At 45.9% G+C, this 24,990-nt stretch overlaps 2 protein-coding genes across 14 annotated transcripts in view; one reads left to right on the top strand and one right to left on the bottom strand.

Moving 5' to 3' along the window:
* LOC132399650 (semaphorin-4B-like) overlaps positions 1-24,990 on the bottom strand; it is a 104,082-nt gene that overhangs the window by 37,076 nt on the left and 42,016 nt on the right. For 9 of the 13 annotated variants that reach the window (XM_059980253.1, XM_059980250.1, XM_059980248.1 and 6 more), the window contains 2 exons: positions 10,186-10,300; positions 1,753-2,940 (listed from right to left, as the gene is read on the bottom strand). In XM_059980253.1, the coding sequence (XP_059836236.1) occupies positions 1,753-2,002 (250 nt within the window). In that variant the 5' untranslated portion in view covers positions 2,003-2,940; positions 10,186-10,300. Of the gene's footprint in view, positions 1-1,752; positions 2,941-10,185; positions 10,301-24,990 lie in introns of those variants that run through there. The other 4 variants (XM_059980252.1, XM_059980249.1, XM_059980260.1 and 1 more) reach the window with 3 other exon arrangements.
* Positions 18,414-20,087, top strand: LOC132400090 (leucine-rich repeat and immunoglobulin-like domain-containing nogo receptor-interacting protein 1). The gene has a single exon (XM_059981166.1). It carries the CDS (start codon positions 18,414-18,416, stop codon positions 20,085-20,087), a length of 1,674 nt encoding a protein of 557 aa, XP_059837149.1.

Genomic DNA, 24,990 nt, shown 5'->3' with positions numbered 1-24,990 from the left:
ACTAAGTAGCTGGTGTGAAACCAATCTAAATCAAGAGGAGTGTGTGTAAGAAAGACACACACTCCTGGGGTCAGACTTGGAACAAAACTCCTTTTACACCATCCTATCACACACTACCAGGGTCAGACATGGAGTGAAGCTCCCTCTACACTGTCTCATCATACATTCTTGGACTTAGACACAGAGTGAAGCTCCTTTGATATTGTCCAATCATGCACACCAAGGTCAGACACAGAGCGAAGCTCCCTCTTCACTCTTCATTATGCATGATGAGGGGCATTGATCATGTGTATAGCCAGAGGTGTTTTCCCAGGGCTGAAATGGCTAACATGAAGGGACATAGTTTTAAGGTGCTTGGAAATAGGTACCAAGAGGATGTCAGGGGTAAGTCTTTCACACAGAGAGTGGTGGGTGCGTGGACTGCACTGCTGGCATGGTGGTGGAAGTGGATACAATAGGGTCTTTTAAGAGCCTCTTAGATACATGGAGCTTAGAAAAATAGAGGGCTATGTGCTAGGAAATTCTAGGCAGTCTCTAGAGTAGGTTACATGGTCGGCACAACATTGTGGGCTGAAGGGTTTGTAATGTGCTCTAAATTTCTATGTTCTATGTACTCCAGGGGTCAGATACAGAGTGAAGCTCCTTCCACACTGTCCCATCACACATTTCCAGACTCAGACACAGAGTGAATCTCCCTCAACACTGACCCATCAGATACTCTTGGGGTCAGACACAGAGTGAAGCTCCCTCTACACCATCCAATCATGTATACCACGGTCAGGCACAGAATGAAACTCCCTCTACACTGTCCAAACACGCACTCCAGGGGGTCAAGCACACATTGAAATTGCCTGTACACTGTTCCAACACACACTTTCAGGACCAGACACAGAGTGAAGCCCCCTCTACACTATATCATCACATACTGCTGGTGTTAGACACAGAGAGAAGCTCCATCCACACTGTCCCAGGATCAGATGTGGAGTGAAGCTCCCTCTACACCGTCTATCACATACTCCTGGTGTTAGACACAGAATGAAGCTCCCTCCACAGTGTCCCCGGGTCAGATGTGGAGTGAAGCTCCCTCTACACCATCCAATCATGCACACTAAAGGTCAGACACAGAATGAAGCTCCCTCCACAGTGTCCCAGGGTCAGATGTGGAGTGAAGTTCCCTTTACATCATCCAATCATGCACACTAAAGGTCAGACACAGAGAGAAGCACCCTTGACACCATCTCAACACACACTCCAGGGGTAAAGCACACAGTGAAACACCTCTATGCTGCGCCATCACACATTCTCGGCCAGACACAGTGAAGCTCCCTCTATACCAGTTCATCATGCACTCCAAAGGTTAGATACTGAATGAAGCTCCCTCCATGTCAGCCAATCACACACTCCAAGACACAGAGTGATTCTCTCTGTCCACTGTGTCTGACACAAGTTCTTCTGGCCTCTGCTTCTAAAACTGCCAATTTTTATTAATGCATAATTCCACTGGAAGGGATGCGTGCGCCTGAGAGCACAGACAGGTTATTTTTCATGGGATACACCATTACTCCTATTGCTGAGAGCGTTCACAAATGGTCTCCTGGGAGAGGTGGGGAGATCACAGGATAATGAAGTGGAATCTGCCTTCATCATCAGCAATGGGGATTGGACCTGACTCAGCAGTGAGAGAACTTGGGGTAAGCGCGATGCCTGGCACCACTGCAGAGTGCTGGAACCATACCATCCATTTGTACTCACCAGGAGGGTGTGAGATCCGAGCCAAGGGGCCTCTTGCAGGCTGGGTCTGGACAACGCTCTCCAACACAACCAACGCAAGAATGGCCTGTCGCAGCCAGCTGTCCATGGTCTTCACCGCCTGCTGAGCTGGGATCCTGCAAGATGCTAAGTGTACAGCCGAGAGACACAACGTGCGCCCGGAACTGTCACCACTTTCAATCCAACCACAGTCTGAATGAAGTAACTTCCTGTACACCGCTTCCCTTTTCATTTGTTAAAAAAACCCTGCAGAATATTTTGTTTAACAAAATGTTTCTTTAAGACTTTTAACAGCTTTCCCTGCTTGGTTAACATTGCTGCTATTGACATAACATCAGTCACAGATCCATTCTTCAAATCTTAGCCCAAAACCAAACTCCAGACCAAATGCAAATAAGACAGCAAAGAGTCAACAAATATCACTCTACATCATCCCATCATGCATTCTCACACCATGGGTCAGACACACTGTCGCCTCACACACTCCCGGGGTCAGACATAGAGTGAAGGTCCTTCTACACCGTCCTATCACACACTCCCGGAATCAGATACACAGTGAAACTCCCTCTATTTTGTCCCATTACATACTTTTGGGGTCAGACAGACAGTGAAGCTCCCTTCACATTGTCCCATCACTAAATCCCGGCACCAGACACAGAGTGAATTTCTCTCAACCCTGTCCCATCACCACTCATAGGGTCAGACATAGAGTGAAGGTCCCTCTATATTGTCCCATCATATACTCTCTGGGTCAGACACAGAGTGACATTCCCTCTGCACCATCCCATCACACGATCCCAGGGTCAAATACAGAGTGACGCTCCCTCCACAATGTCCCATCACAAACTCCCGGGGTCAGACACAGAGGCAGCTCCCTTCACATCATCCCAACACACAATCCTGGGATCAGGTGCACAGTGAAGCTCCATCCACATCGTCCCATCACACACTCCCATGGTCAGACGCAGAGTGAAGCTCCCTCTATACAGTACCATCACATCACAGGGCAGGAACAGCACAGACAAGTTGAGGATGAAAGGATCGAAAACTCACCATGTATAGTGATTCACTCAGTCCCAGTGAACTGCAGAGACTGACTTGAGGAAGACTCAAACTAAAATAGGTTAGAGGGAGAGTAAAGCCCCAGCAACATCATCGGATCAAACAATTCTGAGAGAGGGATAGAATAGACGAGAATAAAATGTGAAAAAACACTGATTTAAAGGTAATGCCATGCTTTGGTAGGTCCCTGTTGATCCTCACCAATTTATATCGATGTACCATAAAAAGCATCTTATCTAGGTACAAACAAGAGATTCTGCAGATGTTGAAAATCCAGAGCAACACACAAAAACTGCTGGAAGAAGTCAGCAGGTCAGGCAGCACCTATGAAAAGGAATAAATATTTGATGTTTCAGGCCAAGACCTTGCATCAGGTTCTCCAGAATTTTGTGTCCTTCTAGATACATTACAGCTTGGTATCACAACTGCTCTGCCTTTGATTACAAATTGCAGAGTTGTGGATACAGCTCAGTGCATGATGAGAACCAGCTTCCCCTCCATTAACTCTGTCTTCATTTCCTGTTGCCTTGGGAGAATCAAAGCTATTCCCATCTTGAACATACTTCCTTCATACATCACACCATAAGATAGAAGATACGAAACCCTGAGAACACGCTCCAAAAGGTTCCAGGCCAGCTTCCATCCTGCTGTTATTAGGATTTTGAATGGGTGTCTTCTAGCAATAAGATCAGAGTTCAAAGATTGAAGTAAATTTATTATCAAAGTATATATAAGTTACTGTACACTATCCCAAGCTTCATTTTCTTGTGGTCATTCACAGTAAATATAAAAACAATAGAATCAATGAAAAACTGCACTCAGACGACAAACAACCAATGTGCAAAAGACAATAAATTGTGCAAATATAAAAAAGGAGGAACAAAATAACAAATAAATAAATAAATAATATTGAGATCATGAGTTGAAAACAAATTTATGGTTTAAATTTCTGTCCTCATGTCTGTTTTTCCCCTTTTCAAGGTGGCTGGGGTCCTGTCAGAGTCCATGATCCACAGATACACTAACTGTGTTCTTCAGTGATAGTGGATTCTTGCTCTTTGGAACTCGCCAATTGGCCTGCACTTCGGTATCTCCAGGAGCAGTTTGGAAGACGTGTGCCTTCAGGGTGTGGCCCTGAGGACAATCTAATTCCTTGCTGATGTTGCTGACTGAAGCATCTCAGGAGATTGAAACTTCAAGACAGTGGGTCGATTGTCAGAGGCTCTCTCTCTCTCAATAGTGAGAGAGGGTCTGCTAATTCTAGAATTGGGGGAACTCGATATAAGTGATGTTGCAGACTGTAACATTGAAGCAACGAGCTGTTGGCCCCTCTCACTATGGCAAGAGTGATATCTCTCTCTCTTCCTCGATAGTGAGAGAGTGGACCTGTTGTGATGTTGAGGTGCTGGGATGAACATTAGTTCTGCATGGACTTTGGGGGCTTGCTGTTGCTTACATGGTAGGTGGGGAGGGGCTGATGCTTTGATGGATAAAGTGTGGGGAGGGGGAGGGTTGATGCTTTGCTGATGTATATGTGTGGGAGGGGGCTTGGGGGTTCTAATGTTTTCTGTCATTCATCATTTGGGGTTTCTTTTTCTCTGTTTCGTGGATGTCTTCAAAGAGAAAAGATTTCAGGTTGTATAACTTTCTCTGACATTAAACTGAACCATTGACCCATTCAACCATAAGTTGTGGATTCAGTTCAGTGTTGGGGTGAGTGAAGTTATCCACTCTGGTTTAGAAACCTAATAATTGAGGACAGTAACTGTTGCTGAACCTGGTGATGTGGAACCTAAGACTCCTATACCTCCTTCCTGATGTTAAGAGCAAGAAGAGAGCATGGTCTGGATGATGAATGCTTGATGATAGATGCAACATAGTAGGGAGGGTTTTACTTGTGACGTACTGGACTGTATCCACTACTTTTTGTAGGCTTTTCTGTTCAAGGGCATTGGTGTTTCTATACCAGCAGTGATACAACCAGTCAGTATACTCCCCATCGTACATCTAGCAAAGTTTGACAAAGTTTTAGATGACATCCCAAATCTTCACAAACATCTGAGATGAACTTTTGATCGCTTGATCTATTTCATTATGGCCCTTGCTCCTCATTGTCTGTCTGCACTGCATGCTCTCTCTGTAACTATCATTTTATTCTGCATTCAGTCCTTGCTTTTCTCTTGTACTACAGTACTGTGCAAAGGTCTTAGGCACAGATATATAGCTAGGGTGCCTAAGACTTTAGCACAGTACTGTATTTGTCAATGTGGAGTGAAGCGAGAGTTTATAAATCTGGTGGGAGCAAAGGATGTTGGGAATGGTGAGGGTGATGCATTGTGGGACAGGTAGCAGAGAAGGAGTGCCAAGGGTGGCATGTGGTGTGGGTGCAGAGGCACCCTGAGACACCATTTGAGTCCAAACAATTGGTTTATTGATCATTACAGAATGTTGTTCTGGTGCTTCCCACTCCCTCCTCTCTCCCTTACCCTTTTCACAACCATGAGTCCCCTCTCCCTGCTCTATTCCTATTGTCACTCTTCAATAGAGACTCTTCAGAATCAGATTTATCATCACTTGCATAAGTCATGAAATTTGTTTCTTTTTGTGGCAGCAGTACAATGCAATACATAAAATTATTACAACATACACACAGTGACATCCTAACTATATATATGTGCCTGAGACTTTTACACAGTACTGTACCTCAATATATTGATGTTGTAAGATGATCTCCATGTAAATCAAAAGCTTTTTGCTATATCTTTCACATGTGACACTAATAAAACAATTACAAATTGCCTCTACCTTGCTCCAGGGTCAAGTCTAAGAATTTCGGAGTTAGCCCAGACACCATCCTGTTCCAACTCCAAAAGCTGCACAGACTGTCTGGTGTCAGAGTTTGAGCTTCCACTATCCCAGCTCAGCAGTTGCTCTGAACCTACTGCTGTGATCCTGAACCCTGCCCTGTTTGGTTTATACTTATGATTGTGTGGTTAAGCTCAGCTCCAATGTCATATTTAAGTTTGCTGACGGCACCACTGTTGTTGACTGAATTGGCATACAGGAGGGAGATTAAAAATCTGGTTGAATGGTGCAAGAACAACAACTTCTTAATCAATGTCAGCAAGATTATTGACTCCAAGACGAAGAAGTCAGAAGTCCATGAATCAGTCTTCATTAGGAGTTTTGAAGTGGAGAGGGTCAGTAACTTTAAACTCCTTGGTGTTATAATATCAGAGGATTGGTCCTGGGACCAGCACTTACAAACAGCACCTCTATTTTCTTCAAAGTTTGCATAGATTCGGGATGTCACCTAAAACTTCAACAAACCTATACAGATTCACAGTTGAGGGTATCCTAACTATTTGCATCATGACCTGGCATGGAATCACCAATGACCTGGAACAGAAATGTCTACAGAAAGTAGTGGACACAGCCCAATCCACCACTATTGAGCATATTTATATGGAGTTTTGCTACAGGAAAGCATCATGAAGGATCCTCACCATCCAGGCCATGCTTCTCTTCTCCCTATGACCATCAGGCAGGAGATACAGCGGCCTTAAGTCTCACACCATCAGGTCAGGAACAGTTACCACCTTTCAACTATCAGGCTTCTGAACCAGTGTGGATAACTTCATTCATCTCAACTGTGAACTGATTCCACTAAATACAGACTTTTAATGACTTTACAAGTCATGTTCACAATATTATATATTTTTAATTGCACAATTTGTCTTTTGCACGAGTTGCTTATCAGTCTTTTATTATATATAGTTGTTTGCAAAGTCTATTGTGTTTCTTTGTTTTACTGTAAATAGCTGCAAGAAAATGAATCTCAAGATTACATATGGTGACATATACTGTACATACTTTAACAATAAATTTACTTTGATTTTTGACTTTGACCCTGAGTTTGGGTTTGCAGATGTGCAAGATACATCAATGCTACAGGATGGTGAGAGTGTGACTTCACAACTCATGTTCTCAATGTTATTTGTTTAATTACTTATTATTTCTATTATTAATATTAGTGTTTGCTTTTTCTGTAATTGCATTAATTGTCTTCTTTAGCACACTGGTTGTTTGTTTTTGGTTTTGTGTAGCTCTTCATTCATTCTTTGTAGTTACTGTGAATGCCCATAAGGAAAATAATCTGAGGGTAGTCCATGGTGACATACAGCATATGTACTTTATAATAAATTTACTTTTGAACTTTCTTTTGTGATCTTGAAGTATGAGACGAGGGGAGTCAGCTAGCTGTGAAAACAGGAACTGAATACTGAGCACACAAGGATCTGTGGTTAGGCTGTAGTCGCACACTACATTCACAGTGTCCCATTGAGGCTCAGTGGTTGCCTGAATATGCTGAGATCTGCTAGGAAATTACCCTCCAAAGGTAACCGTCTCAATATCCAGATCATGTGCTCCCTTGCACAATCTGGGTCACATGAGGTGGGGCTTATGTCTCCACTGATCATGTCCATTTCTTATGGACCCCACATCGCACCCCAAGTTTAAGGCTGCGGCTGGTGACCCAGCAAGCAGCATCTTCTGCTCAGTAAACTAGACCTGCTTAGGTGAGAGGCAATGGACAGTGTTTTCCAACTGCCTTACACCACTGTAGATCTCAGGGACAATGGTGTCATCATGTACAATCGCAGTCAGAATTATCCAGCCACCAGCACACACAGTGAGTCAGAGTCTCTGTCTCTGGAATCCGCTCTGACTGCTACATCCCTCCCCGTCTCTGTGACCCCCTCTGACCCCTAACCCCTCCCCAGCACTGTAACCCCCTCTGGCCCCTACACTCTTCCTCATCTCTGTACAACCTCTGGCCCCTAAACCCTTCCTCAGCTCTATGGCCTCCTCCAGTCCCTACACCCCTTCCTGTCTCTGTAACACCCTCCAGCCCTGTACCCCTCTTTGTCTCTATGACATCCTCTGGCCACTACATTCCTCTCTGACTCTGTAACCACCACCCCACCCCCCCAAGTCCCTGAACTCTTCTCTGTCTGTGTAACCCCTCCATTCCCTTTATCCCTCCCAGTCTATGTAATCCCCTCTGGCCCTACATGCCTTTCCATCTCTTTAATACCCTCCGGTCCTACCACCACTCCCCCTATGGCTCCTAACTGCTCTGCATCCTCTAGGCTCCTCACTTCCAGCCAGCCTTTGATACCCCTCATGCCTTCAATTGCCTGGGCCCCAACTTCTGGATTACAACCCCACCTCCCTCTGCTCCTTGTAGACACTCCCCTTGTCTTGGCTTTTTCTATCCTGTACCTCTGTGCAGAGTTTCTGTGTGACCCAAGAAGCACTCAGGGTTGTTTCAAATTCTTGAGTGGGAGGAAATGGAAATGACTGATTTCAACATTTAAGAGAAATTTGGGTAGGTACATGAATGAGAGGGGTATGGAGAACTGTAGTCCAGGTGAAGGTCAGTGGTACCAAGCAGAATAATAGATTGGCATGGACTAGAGGGAATGAAGGGCCCGTCATAGTGCTGTGGTGCTCTATGACTATGAAATAGTGAGTTGTGGGATGGTTAGATTGGTGAGGTGGGAATGGGGTGAGTTCTCCCCTACAGTCCTACAGTCCTGTGTGCTGAAAGTAGTTCCTCCACTGGGTGGTGTGTCACACTGTGTGCCTGAGTGGGTCAGAGAGGCCTATGTCCTGTGTTGCTCTACCACACTAATAAGTGCGTAGTTCACCACCTCAGTCAACTGAGAGTGAACTAAACCAATTTCAAAGATCTCTAGCCAACATAGCCATGGACTCCTCCATTCTGGACATTCTCCATTCTTTCCTCTCCCATTAGGCAGAACAGACAAAAATCTGAAGACACAGAGTACCAGTCTCAGAGACAGCTTTTATCCCACTGTTTTCAGACTCTTGAATGGAGCTCTCTGAAACCCTCTATCTCTCAACTTACCTCATCGTGGCCTGCAATGCACTGTCTGCAATGCACTTCTTCTGTAACTGTAACACAAAATGCTGGAGGAACTCAACAGGTCAGATATCATCTATGAAGATGTTTAAGCAGTTGACATTTTGGGGAAAGACGCTTCCTCAGGACTGGAAAGAAATGGGGAAGAAGCCAGAATAAGAAGGTGAGGGGAACAGAAAGGAGTACAAATTGGGAGGTAATAGGCACCACAATAGCAAAGTGGTTAGTGTGATCCTATTATAGCTTAGGGCTTCGGAGTTTGTAGTTCAATTCCAGCATTCTCTGTAAGTAAATTTATACATTCCTTCCTGTGTGTGTGGGTTTGCTCCCACAATCCAAACATGTACCAGTTAGTAGGTTAACTGGTCATTGTAAATTGTCCCATGATTAAGCTAAGGTTAACTCAGGGGCTGGTGGGTGGGATGGCTCAAAGGGCCGTAAGGCCTGTGCTCCATCTCTAAATAAAATACAATAAAATAATAAATAAGCTGGGTGAGGAGGAAGGTGGGTTGGGTGGGAAAGTGGGGATGAAGTGAGAAACTGGGAGGTGATAGGTGGAAACGATAAACGGTTGATCCACCTCTCATCTCCCAGCTTCTCACTTCATCCCACCCCCCGCAACCCACCCACTTTCCCCCTGACCCGGTCTCACTTACCATTTGCCAGCTTGCACTCTTTCCCCTCCCCCACCTCACTCCGGCTTCTGCCCCCTTCCTTCCCAGTCCTGGTGAAGGGTCTCGGCCTGAAATGCCAACTGTTTATTCATTCCCATAGAGGCTGCCTGACCTGCTGAGTTCCTCCAGAACTTTGTGGCTGTTACTCTGGATTTTAAATCTGTGCAGAATTCCTTGTGATTGCATTATGTTTTCCTTTGGTACCACATCAAAGTAATGATGGTGCAATGATCTGTATAGATACTAAGCAAATAAAAGCTTTTCAACATATTGCAGTACATGTGATAATAATAAACCAATTCCAGGAGTGATGGGATTTTACAGCAGAGGGAACCAATACACAGATCTCTCAGATATGGGGGCAGGATGAGTGAAGAGGAAGGGGATTTCCTCTATTGAAAGGAAAGAAGCTGGTGACAGATATTACCAGAGGTATTTCAAAACCTCAGCTTTTGAGTTAAACTCCAAGAGTTGTGAAATTATGTGGTCAACGTAGACTCTGTGGGCCAAAAGGCCTGTTCCTGACCTGTTCAGAGCACCAAAGCCACTCAGCTTTCCTGCTTACGCTTTCTCCCCTGTAAGTATTACCGATATGTGCCCTCTTTCCACAGAGACTTACAGATTTCTCTATCTGGTGGCTCACAGAGGCACAGGCCTCTGACTGGAAGGCAGAAGCATTAGGGAGGGAGGGGGGAAGGCAGAATCCGCACTCATTTCCATGCCTCTCACCTGAACCTCCCGTGCTGTTAGCCACAGTTCAGGCTGCCCCGTGCAAGAGGTGGTCCAGTGACGGGAGCAGCTCAGACGTACCCTCCGAACTGCTGAAGTCTACGTCAAATGGGAACTGCATCGCAAAGAAAAGAAGATTAGGGATTTACTTTCACACACACTGCAACCTTCCAGAGAGGAATTAGTGCTGACACAGCCAGCCTCTTGGCTAATGCTGTCCACCACACACTGAATATCTGTACAGGGCACCGAGGCACACGGACTTGCACTGGCTGTCATAGGCAACTGCAGGATTCATGCCTCGGAACCAGCCCCATCTTTCTCAGGAATTGTCTGGCATCTGAGAGCTGCTGGCAAGGACAATATTTCCCATCCAGTACTATATCAGAGAGTTACAGCAGCGAAACAGACCTTTCAGTCCACTGAATTTGTGTTAACCATAATGACTCATTTCCATTAATCCTACATTAATACCCTTTTCAAATTTTTCCCCACACCTCCATCAACTCACCCCAGGTTCTTCCCCTCATCCACACACTCAAGAGGCAGCTTACAGCAGCTAATTAACCCACTAACCCCAGACACGGTTGGGATGAGGGAGGGAAACAGGAGTGCTGGGGGGGGGGGGTGTAAGAAACCCACATGGTCACACACACACTCTTTCAGTGCAGGAGGGTAGAATTATTAAACCAGAGTGTCTGGTGTTGTGAGGCAAAATTACTACCTAGTGCAGCACTACTGTCTCCTTATTTGAATTGTTGTCATCCCTAGAACAAAATTACCCTCTCCACAGTGTTGTTGGGCAGGAAGAAACAGCATGTAAAGCCAGTGGATACAGCTCAGTCCATCACAAGCCAAGACCTCCCCATCACTGAGCACATTACAGAGCAGCACCCATCATTATGGACTCCCATCATCTTCTTGGTGCTGCCATCAAGAAAAATGTACAAGAGCCTCACCACTCATACGACCAATTATTACCCCTCAACCATTAGGCTCTTGAACCAGAGGGGTTCACTTTACTTACCCCAACACTGAACTGCTCCCATAACTTATGGAGTCATTTTCTAGGACTTTTCATCTCACAGTTTTGATATTTATAGCTTATTTATTCATTATTATTATATTATTTCTTTTTGTATTTGCATAGTCTGTTGTCTCTGCTCATTGGTTGTTTGTCCATCTTGTGTGCTGTTTTTCATTGATTCTATTATTTTTATACTTATATATGGTGACATATATGTACTTTGATAATAAATTTACTTTGAACTTTGGTAATGAGGGGCTGGAAATATATTTCCAGTTGAGGTGATGTGACTTAGAGGACAGCCTCAAGAGGTGGTGTGCCCCTACCTATTCCTCCTGGGTCCTGAATAGTACAGGTCACTGGCCTACTGAACCCAGCTTGGTCACGTGCAGCACTCACTGCACCTCATGTGTGTTGGGGTTAGAGGGGATGAATACAGAGGGAAACAGATCATGGGATGAATAAACAGGATCAAGTACTATATTAAGAACTCTCACCATCCAGGACAAGCCCTCTTCTCATTACTACCGTAAGGGAGGAGGCACGGGAGCCTGAGGACACGCACTCAACGTTTTAGGAATGGCTTCTTTTTTTCCACTATCAGATTTCTGAATGGTTCATGAATCCATGAACACTAACTACTTCACTATTTTGCTGTCTATTTGCAATACATATTTTTATATAAATTTCTTATTGTAACATAATAGATTTTTATGTATTGCACTGTAGTGCGTGATGCTCCCTCCATACCACCCCTCCCATAACTGTGACTCTCCTCCAATAATGCCCATTCCACAGTGTAGCCCTAAGTACTGCTCCTCTCACATTACAACCCTCCCACAGTAACACGCCTCTCACAGCACAGCACTCCCTCAGTAACACACCCCATTTTTTTCAACAAAACTACAAAGGCTTACTCACACACAAAATACAAACATCAGGGGATTACAAGACTGTGAACAATTTCAAAGTAAAACATGATTACTATTGTCTATAAAACACTCAATTCCCAGGAATGGGGGTGAGATTACTATTCCTGGAAATCCCTCACTATGCCCATAGTAACCGCATGCTCCTTCCCTAAGGACATCCAGGCATGAATGTAACCCTGAAAGGGGGCAGGCAGTTGGCTCGGGCAGAACCCTCAACAGCCCACTTGCCTGGATCTGCGAATGGCCATCTTGGCCAGAACCAGGAACAAACCTACTAGAAGATCCTTTGAGTGGCTAGTGCACCCCAATCCACGCTCCCCCATACTGGGTGAACATATATAAGGATCGCGGGACTGATATGTAACTAAAAGTTGAGTAGCCGCTTCTTCAGATACTTGAACAGGGGCTGCAAGCTTTTGCACTCTATAAACGTGAGACACTGATCCTCATGGCCACAGAATGGACAGGTGGATGGGGTGTTAGTGAACCTACTGAAAAATATGTTGCACGGCACTGCCCTATGCAACACCTTCCACCCCTGGTCCCTAATGTACAGGGGAAGGATTCTTGCAAAAAGAGACTTTACTGGACACCTCCCCTCAGAACCACCCCTCTCACAGTGTGACCCTCCCTCAGTACTATCACTCTCTCCCTTCCCACAGGACTACAAGGTTGGCTTTGACTTTCTGCCCAGTCTATTGACCTGGAATGAGTCTGCAGTCTCAGCCCAGAACAGGCATGGACTGGTGCACGGCTGGCAAAACCCTTCAGCTGATTCTACCGAGGCTCGACATAAACCCCACACCACCCCTCCCCCTCACCTCGAAGGAGATGGGGGAGGGCTGTAGTTGTTGCCATGTAAACATCTTCTGGCCCTATACCAGAGACAGGGCTTGTGTGCACATGTTTCAAATGCCAGTGTATAAATGGGTGCAGCTGTCCCATGCTGTCATGGCTGATCTGGGCTACTTGCTGACCCACCAAGTGTCGAGGCTGATCACATTAGGAAGATCACCCAGCAGCGATCCCATTACCCACCAGCATCATTAGTACATAATTACTAATTATAGGGAGTGTTATTGACCTGAGCCTCAGGACGGAGTGGTGGCTGAAGAGGTCTCCGACTTTTCAAGTCTGTATTTTCACTGCCCTCATTTCTCCTGTCTCTCTCTCACCCCGTTGTTTGTGTTCTTCTCAGTCGACCTTTAGTTTGACACGAGGCCCAGTCACTCAGAGACTGAGCTCTGGTGTGTTTCTGGGTAGGTTGGGATATAGGTAATCCAACCCTTCCTACTGCACCCCGGCTGGAACCTCTAGAGGCTTGGTTAAACCACTGTCATTTGGTTTTCACATACCTAAGGACTCAAACAACTCCGAAAAATGTGAAAGGTCGTCACCCCTCAAACCGCTCTGGTCAACCGTGGACTGAAGGAGGACCATCTGCCTTTAAAGGGTGTCCTCAACGTCATCAGGTGAGCCACTGACCAGACCCTGGAGGAAGACGAGTGCACGTTCTTCAAGCTCATTGGGGTGAGGGACCAAATGTGGGTTTTACCTCCTTCCTCCTCAGAGGACTGAACTAGAAGGAGCCTATTAGACCGGTCCCATCTCTGAGGTATGGAGTGGTGGGGGTCAGAGGTGGAGTCCACCAAGGATGCAATGGGGGGCATTGGGTAGGTGGGAGGATAGTGATTTTAATAATGATTTGCCTTGTTTGTCATGTACATTGCAATATGTTATTTGAGTCAATAACCAACACAGTTCGACGATGTGCTACGGGCATGCTCCTAAGTGTCATCATGCTTCTAGCACTGACATAGCAAGCCCACAACTCACTAACCTTAACCCATATATCTTCGGAACATGGGAGGAAACCTGAGCACCCAGAGGAAACCTACGTGGTCACGGGAAGAACATATAAGCTAATTGCAGATGGTGGAGGGATATGAACCCCCAATTGCTGGCACTGTATCGTGTAATGCTAACTCTATGCTAGCATGCCATCCCTATGAGCCACCATGTAACATGATGGGCCAGTGTTCATGATTGAATGGTTGGGTCACAATTGTGGACAAGTCCACAAAAGTGGGGGTGGGGGTGGATTTTATAGGGTGAGTAGTGATTGGAGTGTCCGTTTCTTTAGGAAGTTCCTCTGGGTGGTGGAGGTAGGCAAAACTGGCGGTACAGTCTGTGACAGGGAGACCAAAAGTGGGCTGTTAAAGGAAAATCATTTGGTTGTCAAATTTCTGAGTCAGCAGAATCTGAATCAAGTTTAATATCACGGGCGTACTTCGTGAAATTTGTTGTTTTGTGGCAGCAGTTCATTGTAATAAAAACCATGAATTACAATAAGAGATATATATTAAAAAAAAGTAAATAAGTGGTGCAAAAAAGAGAAGGAAAATACTGCAGTAGCGATCATGTTTATTGTCCATTCAGAAATCTGATGGCGGAAGGGAAGAAGCTGTTCCTGAGATGTTGAGTGACTGTTTTCAGTCTCCTGTACCTCCTCTCTGATGGTAGCAATGAGAAGAGAGCATGCCCTGGGTGGTGGGGGTCCTTAATGATGGATGCCAACTTCCTGAGCCATCACTTTTTGAAGGTGTCCTGAATGCTGAGGAGGCCAGTGCTGATGATGGAACTAGCTGAGTTTATAGCTTTCTCCAGCTTTTTCCAATCCTGTGCAGTGGCCCCTCTATAATAGACAGTGAGTTAGGATGTGCTCCACAGTACATCTGTCGAAATTTACAAGTGGATTTGGTGGCATACCAATTTTCCTGAAATTTTTAATGAAATATAGCCATTATTGTGTCTTCTTTGTGATTGCATTGATATCTTAGGCCCAGGATAGATCCTCAAGGGATATTGACATCCAGGAACTTGAAATTGTTCACTCTTTCCACTTCAGACCCCTCAATGAGGCCTGGTGTATGTTCCCTCGACCTACCCTTCCTGGTCCACAATCAGTTCCTCGGTCTTACTGATGTTGAGTGCAAGGTTATTGTTACAACAAAGTACAGAGTGTTGCTGGGCTGTGTAAGATTAAAGGGGTGGGTCAAGCCCGTGTTACAGATGGCAAAGCTCAAACTGGGCAGTGCCCACAAGCTATGGGAAGAGATCCCATGGGTAAAGCACAGACCATATAGCAGCATCCAGCGGCTACATATGGGGAGGCTGACCTCATACTAAAGAGCAATGTCCACAGGAGAAGATAGGCACATGAATGATAGAAAAATAGAGGGCTATGTGGATGGGAAGGCTGAGATTGATTTCAGAGTAGTTTAAAAGGCAGGCACAACATCAGGGCTGAAGAACCTGCTTTGTGCTGTACTGTCTTATGTTCTAAGATCTGCAAGGCAGACAATCTTGTAGTGCAATTAAAGACTGGCAGGTATGACGTTGTGGGCATTACTGAGTTGTGGCTGAAAGAAGATCCTAGTTGGGAGCTTAACATCCAAAGGTACACATTGAATCAAAAGGACAAGCAGTTAGGCAGAGGCAGTATCCTATGAAAGAGGATTGGAAGACATAGGATCCTTATGGGTAGAGCTGAGTAACTGCAAAGGTAAGAAGACCCTGATGGGAATTATACAGGCCTTTGAACAGTAACTAAGACGTGAGATACAAGTTATGATGGGGAAAATGGCATGTAAAAAGGGCAATGTTACGATGGTCATTGGAGGGGGTGGATTTCAGTATGGTAGTAGATTGGCAAAATCAGGTTGGTGATGGATCCCAAGAGAAGGAATTTGCGGAATGCCAATGAGGTGCCTTTTTAGAGCAGCTTGTAGTTGAGGCCACTAGGGGAGAGGCAATCTGGACTGGGTGTTCTGTAATGAACTATATCTGATTAGGGAATTTAAGATAATGGAACCGTGAGGAGACAGAGATCATAATATAATAGAATCCACCCTGCAGTTTGAGAGGGAAAAGCCAAAGTTTAATGTATCTGTATTACAGTGGAATAAAGGGAACTACAGAGGCATGAGAAAGGAGCTGGCCAAAGTTGATTGGAAGGGGATACTAGCAGGGATGATGGCAGAACAGCAATGGCTGGAGTTTCTGAGAGCAAATCTGAAGGCACAGGATAGATACACCCAAAAGATGAAGAAGGATTCTAAAAGAAGGATGATGCTATGGTGGCTAACAAATGGAGTCAAAGGCAGCATAAAAGCAAAACAGAAGGCATGTAATAGAGCAAAAATTTGTGGGAAGTTAGAGGATCAACTAACTAAAAAAGCACATAAAAGATATAATATGACATAAAATAAAATAACATAAAAGGGATACCAAATTTTTTTTCCAGAGACATAACGAGAAAAAGAGAGACAAAAGTGGGTATCAGATTGCTGGAGAGGTACAAGTAATGGGGGACAAAGAAATGGCACACAAACTTAATAAGTCTTCTGCGTCAGTCTTTGCTGTGCAATTCACTAGCTGTATGCCAGAATTTTGAGAGTATTAGGGGGCAAAAGTGAGTGTAGTTGCTATTACTAAGAAGATGCTTGGGAAGATGAAAGGTCTGAAGGTAGGTAATGCACCTAAGTGAGATGGACTACACCCCAGGGTACTGAAAGTTGTAGCTGAAGAGAATATGGAGGCATTGGTAATGATCATTCATGAATCACTAGATTCTGAAATGGTTCTGAAGGACAGGAATATTATAAATGTACTCACTTCTTTAAGAAGGAAGGGAGGCAAAAGAAAGGAAATTATACGCCAGTTAAGCTTGACTTTAGTGATTGGGAAGATGTTGGAGCCCATTATTAAGGATGAAGTTTTGGAATACTGGAGGCATATGATTAAAAATGTTTAAGTCAGCCTGGTTTCCTTAAGGGGAAATTTTGCCTGACAAATCTGTTTGAACTCCTTGAGGAAATAACAGGCAAGATAGATAAAGGAGAGTCAGTGAATGCTGTTTACATGAATTTTCAGAAGGCCTTTGACAAGATGTTGCTGCTGCACAAGAGCCTATGGTATTACAGGAAAGGTACAAGCATGGACAGAAGATTAGTTGACTGGCGGAAGTTAAAGAGTGAGAATGAAGGGGGCTTTTTCTGGTTGGCTGCTGTTGACTAGTCGTGTTCTGCAGGGGTTGGTGTTAGGTCTGCTATGTTTCATGCTATACGTTAATGATCTGGATGACAGTATTGACGGTTTTGAGGACAATATGAAGAGAGTGGATGGGCAGGTGGCATTGAGGAAGCAGAGAATCTGTAGATGGATTTAGAAAAGAAAATGGGCAAAGATGTGGTAGATGGAATATAATGTAGGGAAGTGTGTGGTAGAAGGAATAATACCAATAATTTTAAAATCAGGGAATGAATTTAAAACTCGGAGATTCAAATGGACTTCAGAGTCCTAATGCAGGATTCCCTAAAGTTTAACTTGCAGGTTGAGACAGTGGTAAGGAAGCCAAATGCAGTGTTAGCATTTATTCCTAGATGACTAGAAGATAAAAGCAAGGATGTAATGCTAAGGCTTTAATAAGGCATTTGTCAGGATGCACTTAGTGTACTGTGAACTTTTTTTGGCCCTACATCTAAGTAATGATTGGAGAGGATCCAAAGAAGGTCTATGAGAATTATCCCAGGAATGAAATGGTTAACCTATAAGGAGTGTTTGATACTCTAGGCCTGAATCTACTGGAGTTTAGAAAATTTAGAAGAGGGGATATCTTGAAATCTACTGCACACTGAAAGGACTGGATAAAGTGGATGTAAAGAGGATATTTCCAAAAGCGGGAGAGTAGGACAATAGGGCACTGCCTCAGAAAAGAAGGACAACACTTTAGAAGGGTTTCTTTAGCCAGAAGTGGTGAATTCGTGGAATTTGTTGCCACAGAAAGCTGTGAGGGCCAAGCCAAATGCAGTGTTAGCATTCATTTTTAGATGACTAGAAAATAAAAGCAAGGATGTAATGATAGGTTCTTGGTTAGTAAGGCATCAAAGTTAACAAGGAGAATGCAGAGAAATGGGGCCAAGAGGGAAAATAAATCAGCTGTGGTCAAATGGTCTAATTTTGCTCTTACGTCTGATAGTCCAATATTCTATTGGTCTGTAGTATTGGCTAAGTCCATTCTACAGAGCAGTGCCCACAGACTATGGGAAGAGATCCATGGGTGGGTGGGTAAAGCAGAAACTACTGCAGTGCCCACAGGCTCTGGGAGGTAGAGTCCCTGCTAGTCATTGCTATTGCTAAAGGCAAAGGTATCTGACTGCAGAAACACCCCCTCTGATCCAGCACTCTCATGTCTGCAGGGAGAAGAGATGCTGTGGGGAGCGGACGACAGAATATGGCTGATCCTGGTCCTGCTCCTGCTGGCTTTTGTGCGAGGCTGCCTGGCTGACTGCCCCAGCTCCTGTACTTGTGGTCTGGGGAATGGGACAGTGGTGTGCCATGGCGCCCAGCTCACCACTCCTCCAAGACTGCTTCCTGATGGGATAAGGAGGCTGGACTTGAGCAGCAACTTGATTGAGTGGCTGGGCCGGGAAACCTTTGGCAATCTGACCGAGCTACAGGAGCTGGACCTCAACAACAACCTGGTGTCCAACATTGAGGACGAAGCCTTCAATGGCCTGCCCAGTCTCCTCACCCTCCGGCTGAGCGGCAACCGTCTAAGCACCATTCAGTCCAGCGTGATGAGGGCCTTGCCCAACCTCCGCAGACTGGAGCTGGGTGATAGGCTGGTCCACGTGGAGGCTGGGGCCTTCACTGGCCTGGCACGACTACGGCATCTATCCCTGGGCATGGCGTCTGCTGCCTGCCAGGTGCCCATTGTTTCCCTCTCATCACTGCATGGTCTCCGGTCACTGCACCTCTCCGGCTTGGGAGCCAGAACACTGGAGGCCGGCTCCTTCCACGGCTTGCGGCGCCTCCGTCACCTGTGCATCGAGCGCTGGCCTCAGCTGGCGGAGCTGAATCCAGGCGTGCTGGACAGCCTCAACCTCACTAGCCTTTCGATCACCCACTGCAACCTGAGCTCAGTACCCAGCCACTCCTTCACCCACCTGGTCCACCTGCGGCGTCTTGACCTCTCGCACAACCCCATCACTGCGGTGCAAGGGAATGCACTGGAGGGGCTGGCTGGCTTGCGTGAGCTGCGATTGGCTGGTGGCGGCCACCTGGCTGAGATCCGGGCTGGAGCCTTCCGGGGCCTGCCCAGCCTCCGAGCCCTCGATGTGTCGGGCAACAGATTGGTAACACTAGAGGAAGCAGCCTTTGAGTCAGTGGGCAGCCTGGAGTCCCTGGGGCTGGGCTCCAACCCACTGGCCTGTGACTGCCGGCTCAGCTGGCTGCTACAGGCTAGGGCACCTGGGCTGGACTGGGGGCGGCGGCTGCCCACCTGCACCGACCCGGAGGGGGCACGCAGCCTTCAGCTGGTGGAGCTGGGCCCTGCCGAGCTTACCTGCCACCAGCCCCGTATCAACATCCGCCCCCAGGCCCAGGTGTCAGTAGCTGAGGGGCAGACGGTGAGACTGGCATGTGGGGCTGTGGGCCGGCCAGCTCCGGTGGTGAACTGGGTCGCGCCTGACCTCCGGTTGCTGAGTGGTGGCAAGGGCGGTCGGCTCCGGATGCTGGCTGACGGCTCGCTGGAGATCCACCTGGCCCAGGCCGGGGACTCTGGTCTTTATCTGTGCACTGCGTTTAACCTAGCAGGCAATGACTCTGCCTCCGCTCACCTGCTTGTGAGCGGCTGGGGTACACCCACCACCCCTGCCTCCGCCTTTCCTTCCCTGCTGGACCCTCCGACCTTGACGGTTGTCCTGACCCTGGGCTTGGCCTGCTTCCTTGGCGTCACCGTGTTCTGCTTTGCACTTCTGCTGCTCTGGGGCCGGCTGAAGGGCCCCATCAAACGCACCAGCAGCGTGGAGGTGCTCAGGCACTCAAGTGGCACCAGTGCACAGTCTGAAGCCGTCAAGTACACCACCAAAATGTTGTGAAGGGTTCTGGGGGGGGGATGGGAGGTGCGATATGGTGGTCAGTTCCTTGGACTGGACTGGCGAGCAAGTGCTGCCCCCTGCCACTCCCCTATCTCATTTGCTACAGAGTTAATGAAGTGTTTTGCACTGGAGGGGGGTGTGGTGAAGCTTCATCCAAGTGGTGGCTGGTCTGGAGCATTTCAGTTCTGTAGAGACACTATACAGACCAGGTGTTTTCACTGGGATAGAGGAGGCTTGGAGTGTCCTGCACAAGGTATATGAAATCATGAGGGTAAAACATAAGGAAGATTGTCAAAATCTTTACCGCATGGCTGGTGGTGCGAGTGGGGGGTGTCTAAGATGAGAAGGCAGAGGATTACGGTGAGAGATGGGACATTTAGAGTCCAAAACATGCTGCCTAAAAGAGATGGTGGAGGCAGAGGAACTCTCACAGCATCCAGACAGCAGCTTGAATTGTTGAGTCCCAAAGGAGGTCCTGATGTGGGAAATGGAGATAGGGTGCGGGAATAATTGGTGGAAGGGCCTGTTTCTGTGCTGAACAGTTCTATGTCTGTCACACACAAAATGCTGCAAGGACTCGGCAAATCAGACAGCATCTATGGAGGGTAATAAACAGTTGACGTTTTGAGCCGAGACCGTTCACGAGTTCTTCCGGCATTTTGTGTGTGTTCTGCTGCTACAGAATCTCTTGTATTTATGAGCAATGGTGGAGCAAACTCAATGGACTGAATGGCCCAATTCTGCTCCTTTGTTTTATGGTGTTATGGAGTATTGCTGGTTTGACATTAGTGTGGTCAGTACCATGGATTTATGTGACCTTGGCCTATAATCATTGTCTGACATTGAGTTGCATGTGGACACACACCTTTCTATCTCCAACCATCACGTACCCACCCACATTCATCCCATTTTATTTTCCCTACATTCCTATCAAAACCACCCTTGATCAATCACCAACCTATGCCAGCAGGGGGACAATTTCCTGCAACTGACTAACTTTGCAACCCATGGCATTTCCTTTAGCACACTGAGTCTGTACAGACCATCAAGAAGCAAATTATACTGATTCTACACTAATCCCTCTTTAATATTCCTCTGCAGATTCCCATCAACTTACTTGTGAGCCCATAAAGGTTTATTCCCATTCGACCATAGGACATAGGAGAATTAGGCCATTTGACCCATTGAATCTGCTCCACCATTCCATCACTCTGATATTTATCATCCCTCTCAATCCCATTTTCCTGCCTTCTCCCCATAACCTGACTAATCAAGAACCTATCAGACCCCACTTTAAATATACTCAGAGAGCTCCAGAGAATCACCACCCCCTGGCTGAAGAAATTTCTCTTCATCTTTGTTCTAATGGGCTGTTCCCTCTATTCTGAGGATGTGCCCCAGATCACTAACCTAGTTCAATTTACAGCATTAACTTTCCAGCCCACAGTTTCTCCCACCTGGTATTGTCCTTGAAGAGGTGAGACCGAGCCAGAGCTGAAAAACAGACCCATTGGCCATATGAATCAGTGCTGACCATCAAGAAGCCATTTCCACTAATCCTATATTAATGCTTTTTAAATAGTTCCCTCCATATTTCTACTGAGATTCCGACTCCTCACCTACACACTAGAGAGCCAGGTTACAGTGGCCAAGTAACTCACTGATCCCACAGGTGGTTGAGATGTGGGAGAAAACTGGAGCAGCTGGGGGTGGGGGAGGGAACCCATATGGTCATCACAGAATGCTAGAAGAACTCAGTAGATCAGGCAGCATCTATATAGGGGAATACACAGTTAACGTTTCAAACCAAAACCTTTCATCTTGATATGATCTTTTATTCCAGCATGGGAGGGAGTCTCAGAAGCAGCTCTGCTCCTTTCCGTGTCTGAGTGGAGATGCAAAGCTCTTGTGTGTGTATGCTGGCTCCTCCAACCTTCCCTCTCCACCCAGGCCAAGCTGCTGGGGAGCCTGGTTCTCCTCACCTGCCTTCCAGTCTGCAGCTTTCATAAGGTGATCCACCAGGAAGCAAATATTGAGCCTTATCACCCATTACAGGAAGTCTCAGGCACAAGGTGAAAAACAGCCTCCACCCTTGAGCCTGGATTCAAACAAAGTGTAACTAAGGTCATAACTGTACTGTTTCACTTAAGATATTACAGGATTATCAAAGCTTCATAAAGATGTGCATTTTTTATTAATAAAATATTTGGCAGTTCTTGTGCAGTATTTTCTGACTGTGCTATCTGTTAAACAGCCTCTACCCAGCAGCTCAAAGGCAAAAACTGAGAATGCAACACAGATTATGCAAGGGATCAGTTACGACCAACTGAAGGTGAGGGAAGGCTTGGGCTGAATGGCCTCCCTGATGACCTTATGGACATAGGGTTGAGTAATCAGTTGGCAGAGATAGAGGTTGTAGCATGAATGCAGATAGGAACTCTCTATCCAGGTCACCAATCTTAATATTAGGACATTTAAGAGAGTCTTGGATGACAGAAAAATGGAAAGCAATGTAGAAGGGATGGATTAAATTTAATCTTAGAGCAGGTTAGAGCACAACATTGTGGGTTGAAGGGACTGCATTGTTCTATGTCCGCTCCCCTTCCCCTCTCTCTCTCTTCCACCCTTCTTCCTGCCCTCCCTTCACACATGCTGCTTGACCACTGAATTTATTTCCAGTGCTGTCTGTTTTAATTCAGATTCCTAACATCTGTGGTATTTTAGTCCACCACCTAGTCTATGTGGCGGGTAAAGCTTAGGGTTTCATTTGAATGACACTGGGTCTCTTCCCCAGTTAGAGCAGAGGGAGTAAGAAACTCAGCCTGACAGTGAGGGACTGACTACTCGAAGGTAGCGCTGGACCCACTGCTTCATGCTCTTGGTGAGAAGGGACCTGGACTATTCCCTAAACCTGAGCGAGGGTGCCACCCACTGCCCATAGCACGCTACTACAAACCTGAGAGCTTCCATTGCTGGGTGCGGGTACTCTCTGGGGTATAACTGGGCACAGCATACTTATTCTGTTTTAAAATCCATATCCCTTGAAACAGACCCTGTCCAAGTTGTGGATCTCATCTGCAGACACTGGGCAAGGGCAGGGCCGGGAGTAGCCTTTCTGTGAAAGAGTGGAGTTTGATGCACGGCTGGAGGACAGGGCAGGGTGTGAGGCTGCTCTGTATACTTGAGACTATGACAAAGATGTGGGAGAGAACGCATGTGCGCAGGTGAGGAGGGCTAAGGAAATTCAAGATTAACTGTAAGAGAGTTGTGAGTGAAATCCACACCACCAGGTTCAGGCTTTAGTCATTAGGCTTCTGTTGGGGAGGATAATTACTGATTTCTCACCCCAACAATGAAGTTTTCCTATAACCTATGGGCTCACATTCAAGGACTCTTCAACTCACATTCTCGATATTTATTGCTTATTAATTAATTCATTTATTATGTTTGGTTTTTTCTTTTGTATTTGCACAGTTTTGTTGCCTTTTGCACATTGGTTGTTTGTCCATCTTATTGTGTGTGGTTTTCATGAATTCTATTGTGTTTCTTTGTACTTACCCAAAAGAAAATGAATCTCAGGGTAGTATATGGTGACATATATGTAGTTTGAAATTTGAACTTTTCCTTTTGTTGAAAAGGAAAGCCCGGGACAGCTGAGGTTACATTCAGAGTATAACTCCTTCCACACAGTCCTATCACGTACTCCCAGTGCTGGGTTAGATACGGAATAAAGTTTTCAATAAGTAATAATCTTAAAAACGATTCTTCTGTGCTCATATTTGAAAATTCAGAAGTTTTCATCCTGATCCAGGATGCATTTAGAACATAGAGCAGTCCAGCACAGTTGGCCATTTGGCTATTGACATTGTGCTGACCTTTTAACCTACTCCAAGATCAATCTAACCCCTCTCCTCTACATAACCTTCATTTTTCCACCATCCATGTCCATATCTAAGAGTATCTTAAAAATCCCTAATATATCTGCCTCTACCACCACCCCAGCAGGGTGTTACACACACCCACCATTCTCTGTGTAAAATAATCTGCCTCTGACTTCCCCTCCACAATAATTTCCAGCAATCACCATAAAATTATGTCCCCATTTCCACCCTGGGGAAGTCTCTAGCTGTTCATTCAGTCTATGCATCATATAACCTTGTACATCTCTATCAAGTCACCTCTCATACTCTTTCACTCCAGAGAAAAACCGTAGGTCATTCAACTTTTCCTTATGAGACCTGTTCTCCAACACTTATCCCAGAATACATTCCCAGCCTCTCTTTATAACTCATGTCATCAGGTTGCAGTAGCATCCTTGTGAATCTGGAGAGCTTGTCCCCAATCTTCCTAAATCCTTAAAAATGAAGTCTTACATACAGATATCCTTTGCATGTCTCACATAGCGCCACAGAACAATATGACACAGACAAAGGCTCTTCGGCCCAACAGGTCTATGCTGACCGTAATACCAATTCCTCTTAATCTCTGCACTTATATCCTTGACTTCCTAACCGGAAGACCACAATCTGTGTGGAATGGTGATAACATCTCCTCCTCGCTGACGATCAATACTGACACACCTCGGGGTGTACGCTTAGCCCACTGCTCTACTCTCTATATACACATGACTGTATGGCCAGGCATAGCTCAAATACCATCTAAAATTTGCTGATGATACAACCATTGTTGGTCGAATCTCAGGTGGTAACGAGAGGGTGGACAGGAGTGAGATATGCCAACTAGTGGAGTGGTGTCGCAGCAACAACCTGGCACTCAACGTCAGTAAGAATGAAGAGTTGATTGTGAACTTTAGGTTTGGTAAGATGAAGGAACACATACCAATCCTCATAGAGGGATCAGAAGTGGAGAGAGTTAGCAGTTTAAAGTTCCTGTGTGTCAAGAT

The sequence above is a fragment of the Hypanus sabinus genome, chromosome 9 (assembly GCF_030144855.1).
Source record: "Hypanus sabinus isolate sHypSab1 chromosome 9, sHypSab1.hap1, whole genome shotgun sequence".
In the NCBI taxonomy this organism is placed as follows: domain Eukaryota; kingdom Metazoa; phylum Chordata; class Chondrichthyes; order Myliobatiformes; family Dasyatidae; genus Hypanus; species Hypanus sabinus.
The sequence above is the reverse complement of the archived record's forward strand: the minus strand, read 5'-3'. Positions and strand labels throughout refer to the sequence as shown.

Excerpts from the sequence above, each read along its gene's own strand:
- LOC132400090 (XM_059981166.1), top strand. The coding sequence starts at position 18,414 with ATGCTGTGGGGAGCGGACGACAGAATATGGCTGATCCTGGTCCTGCTC.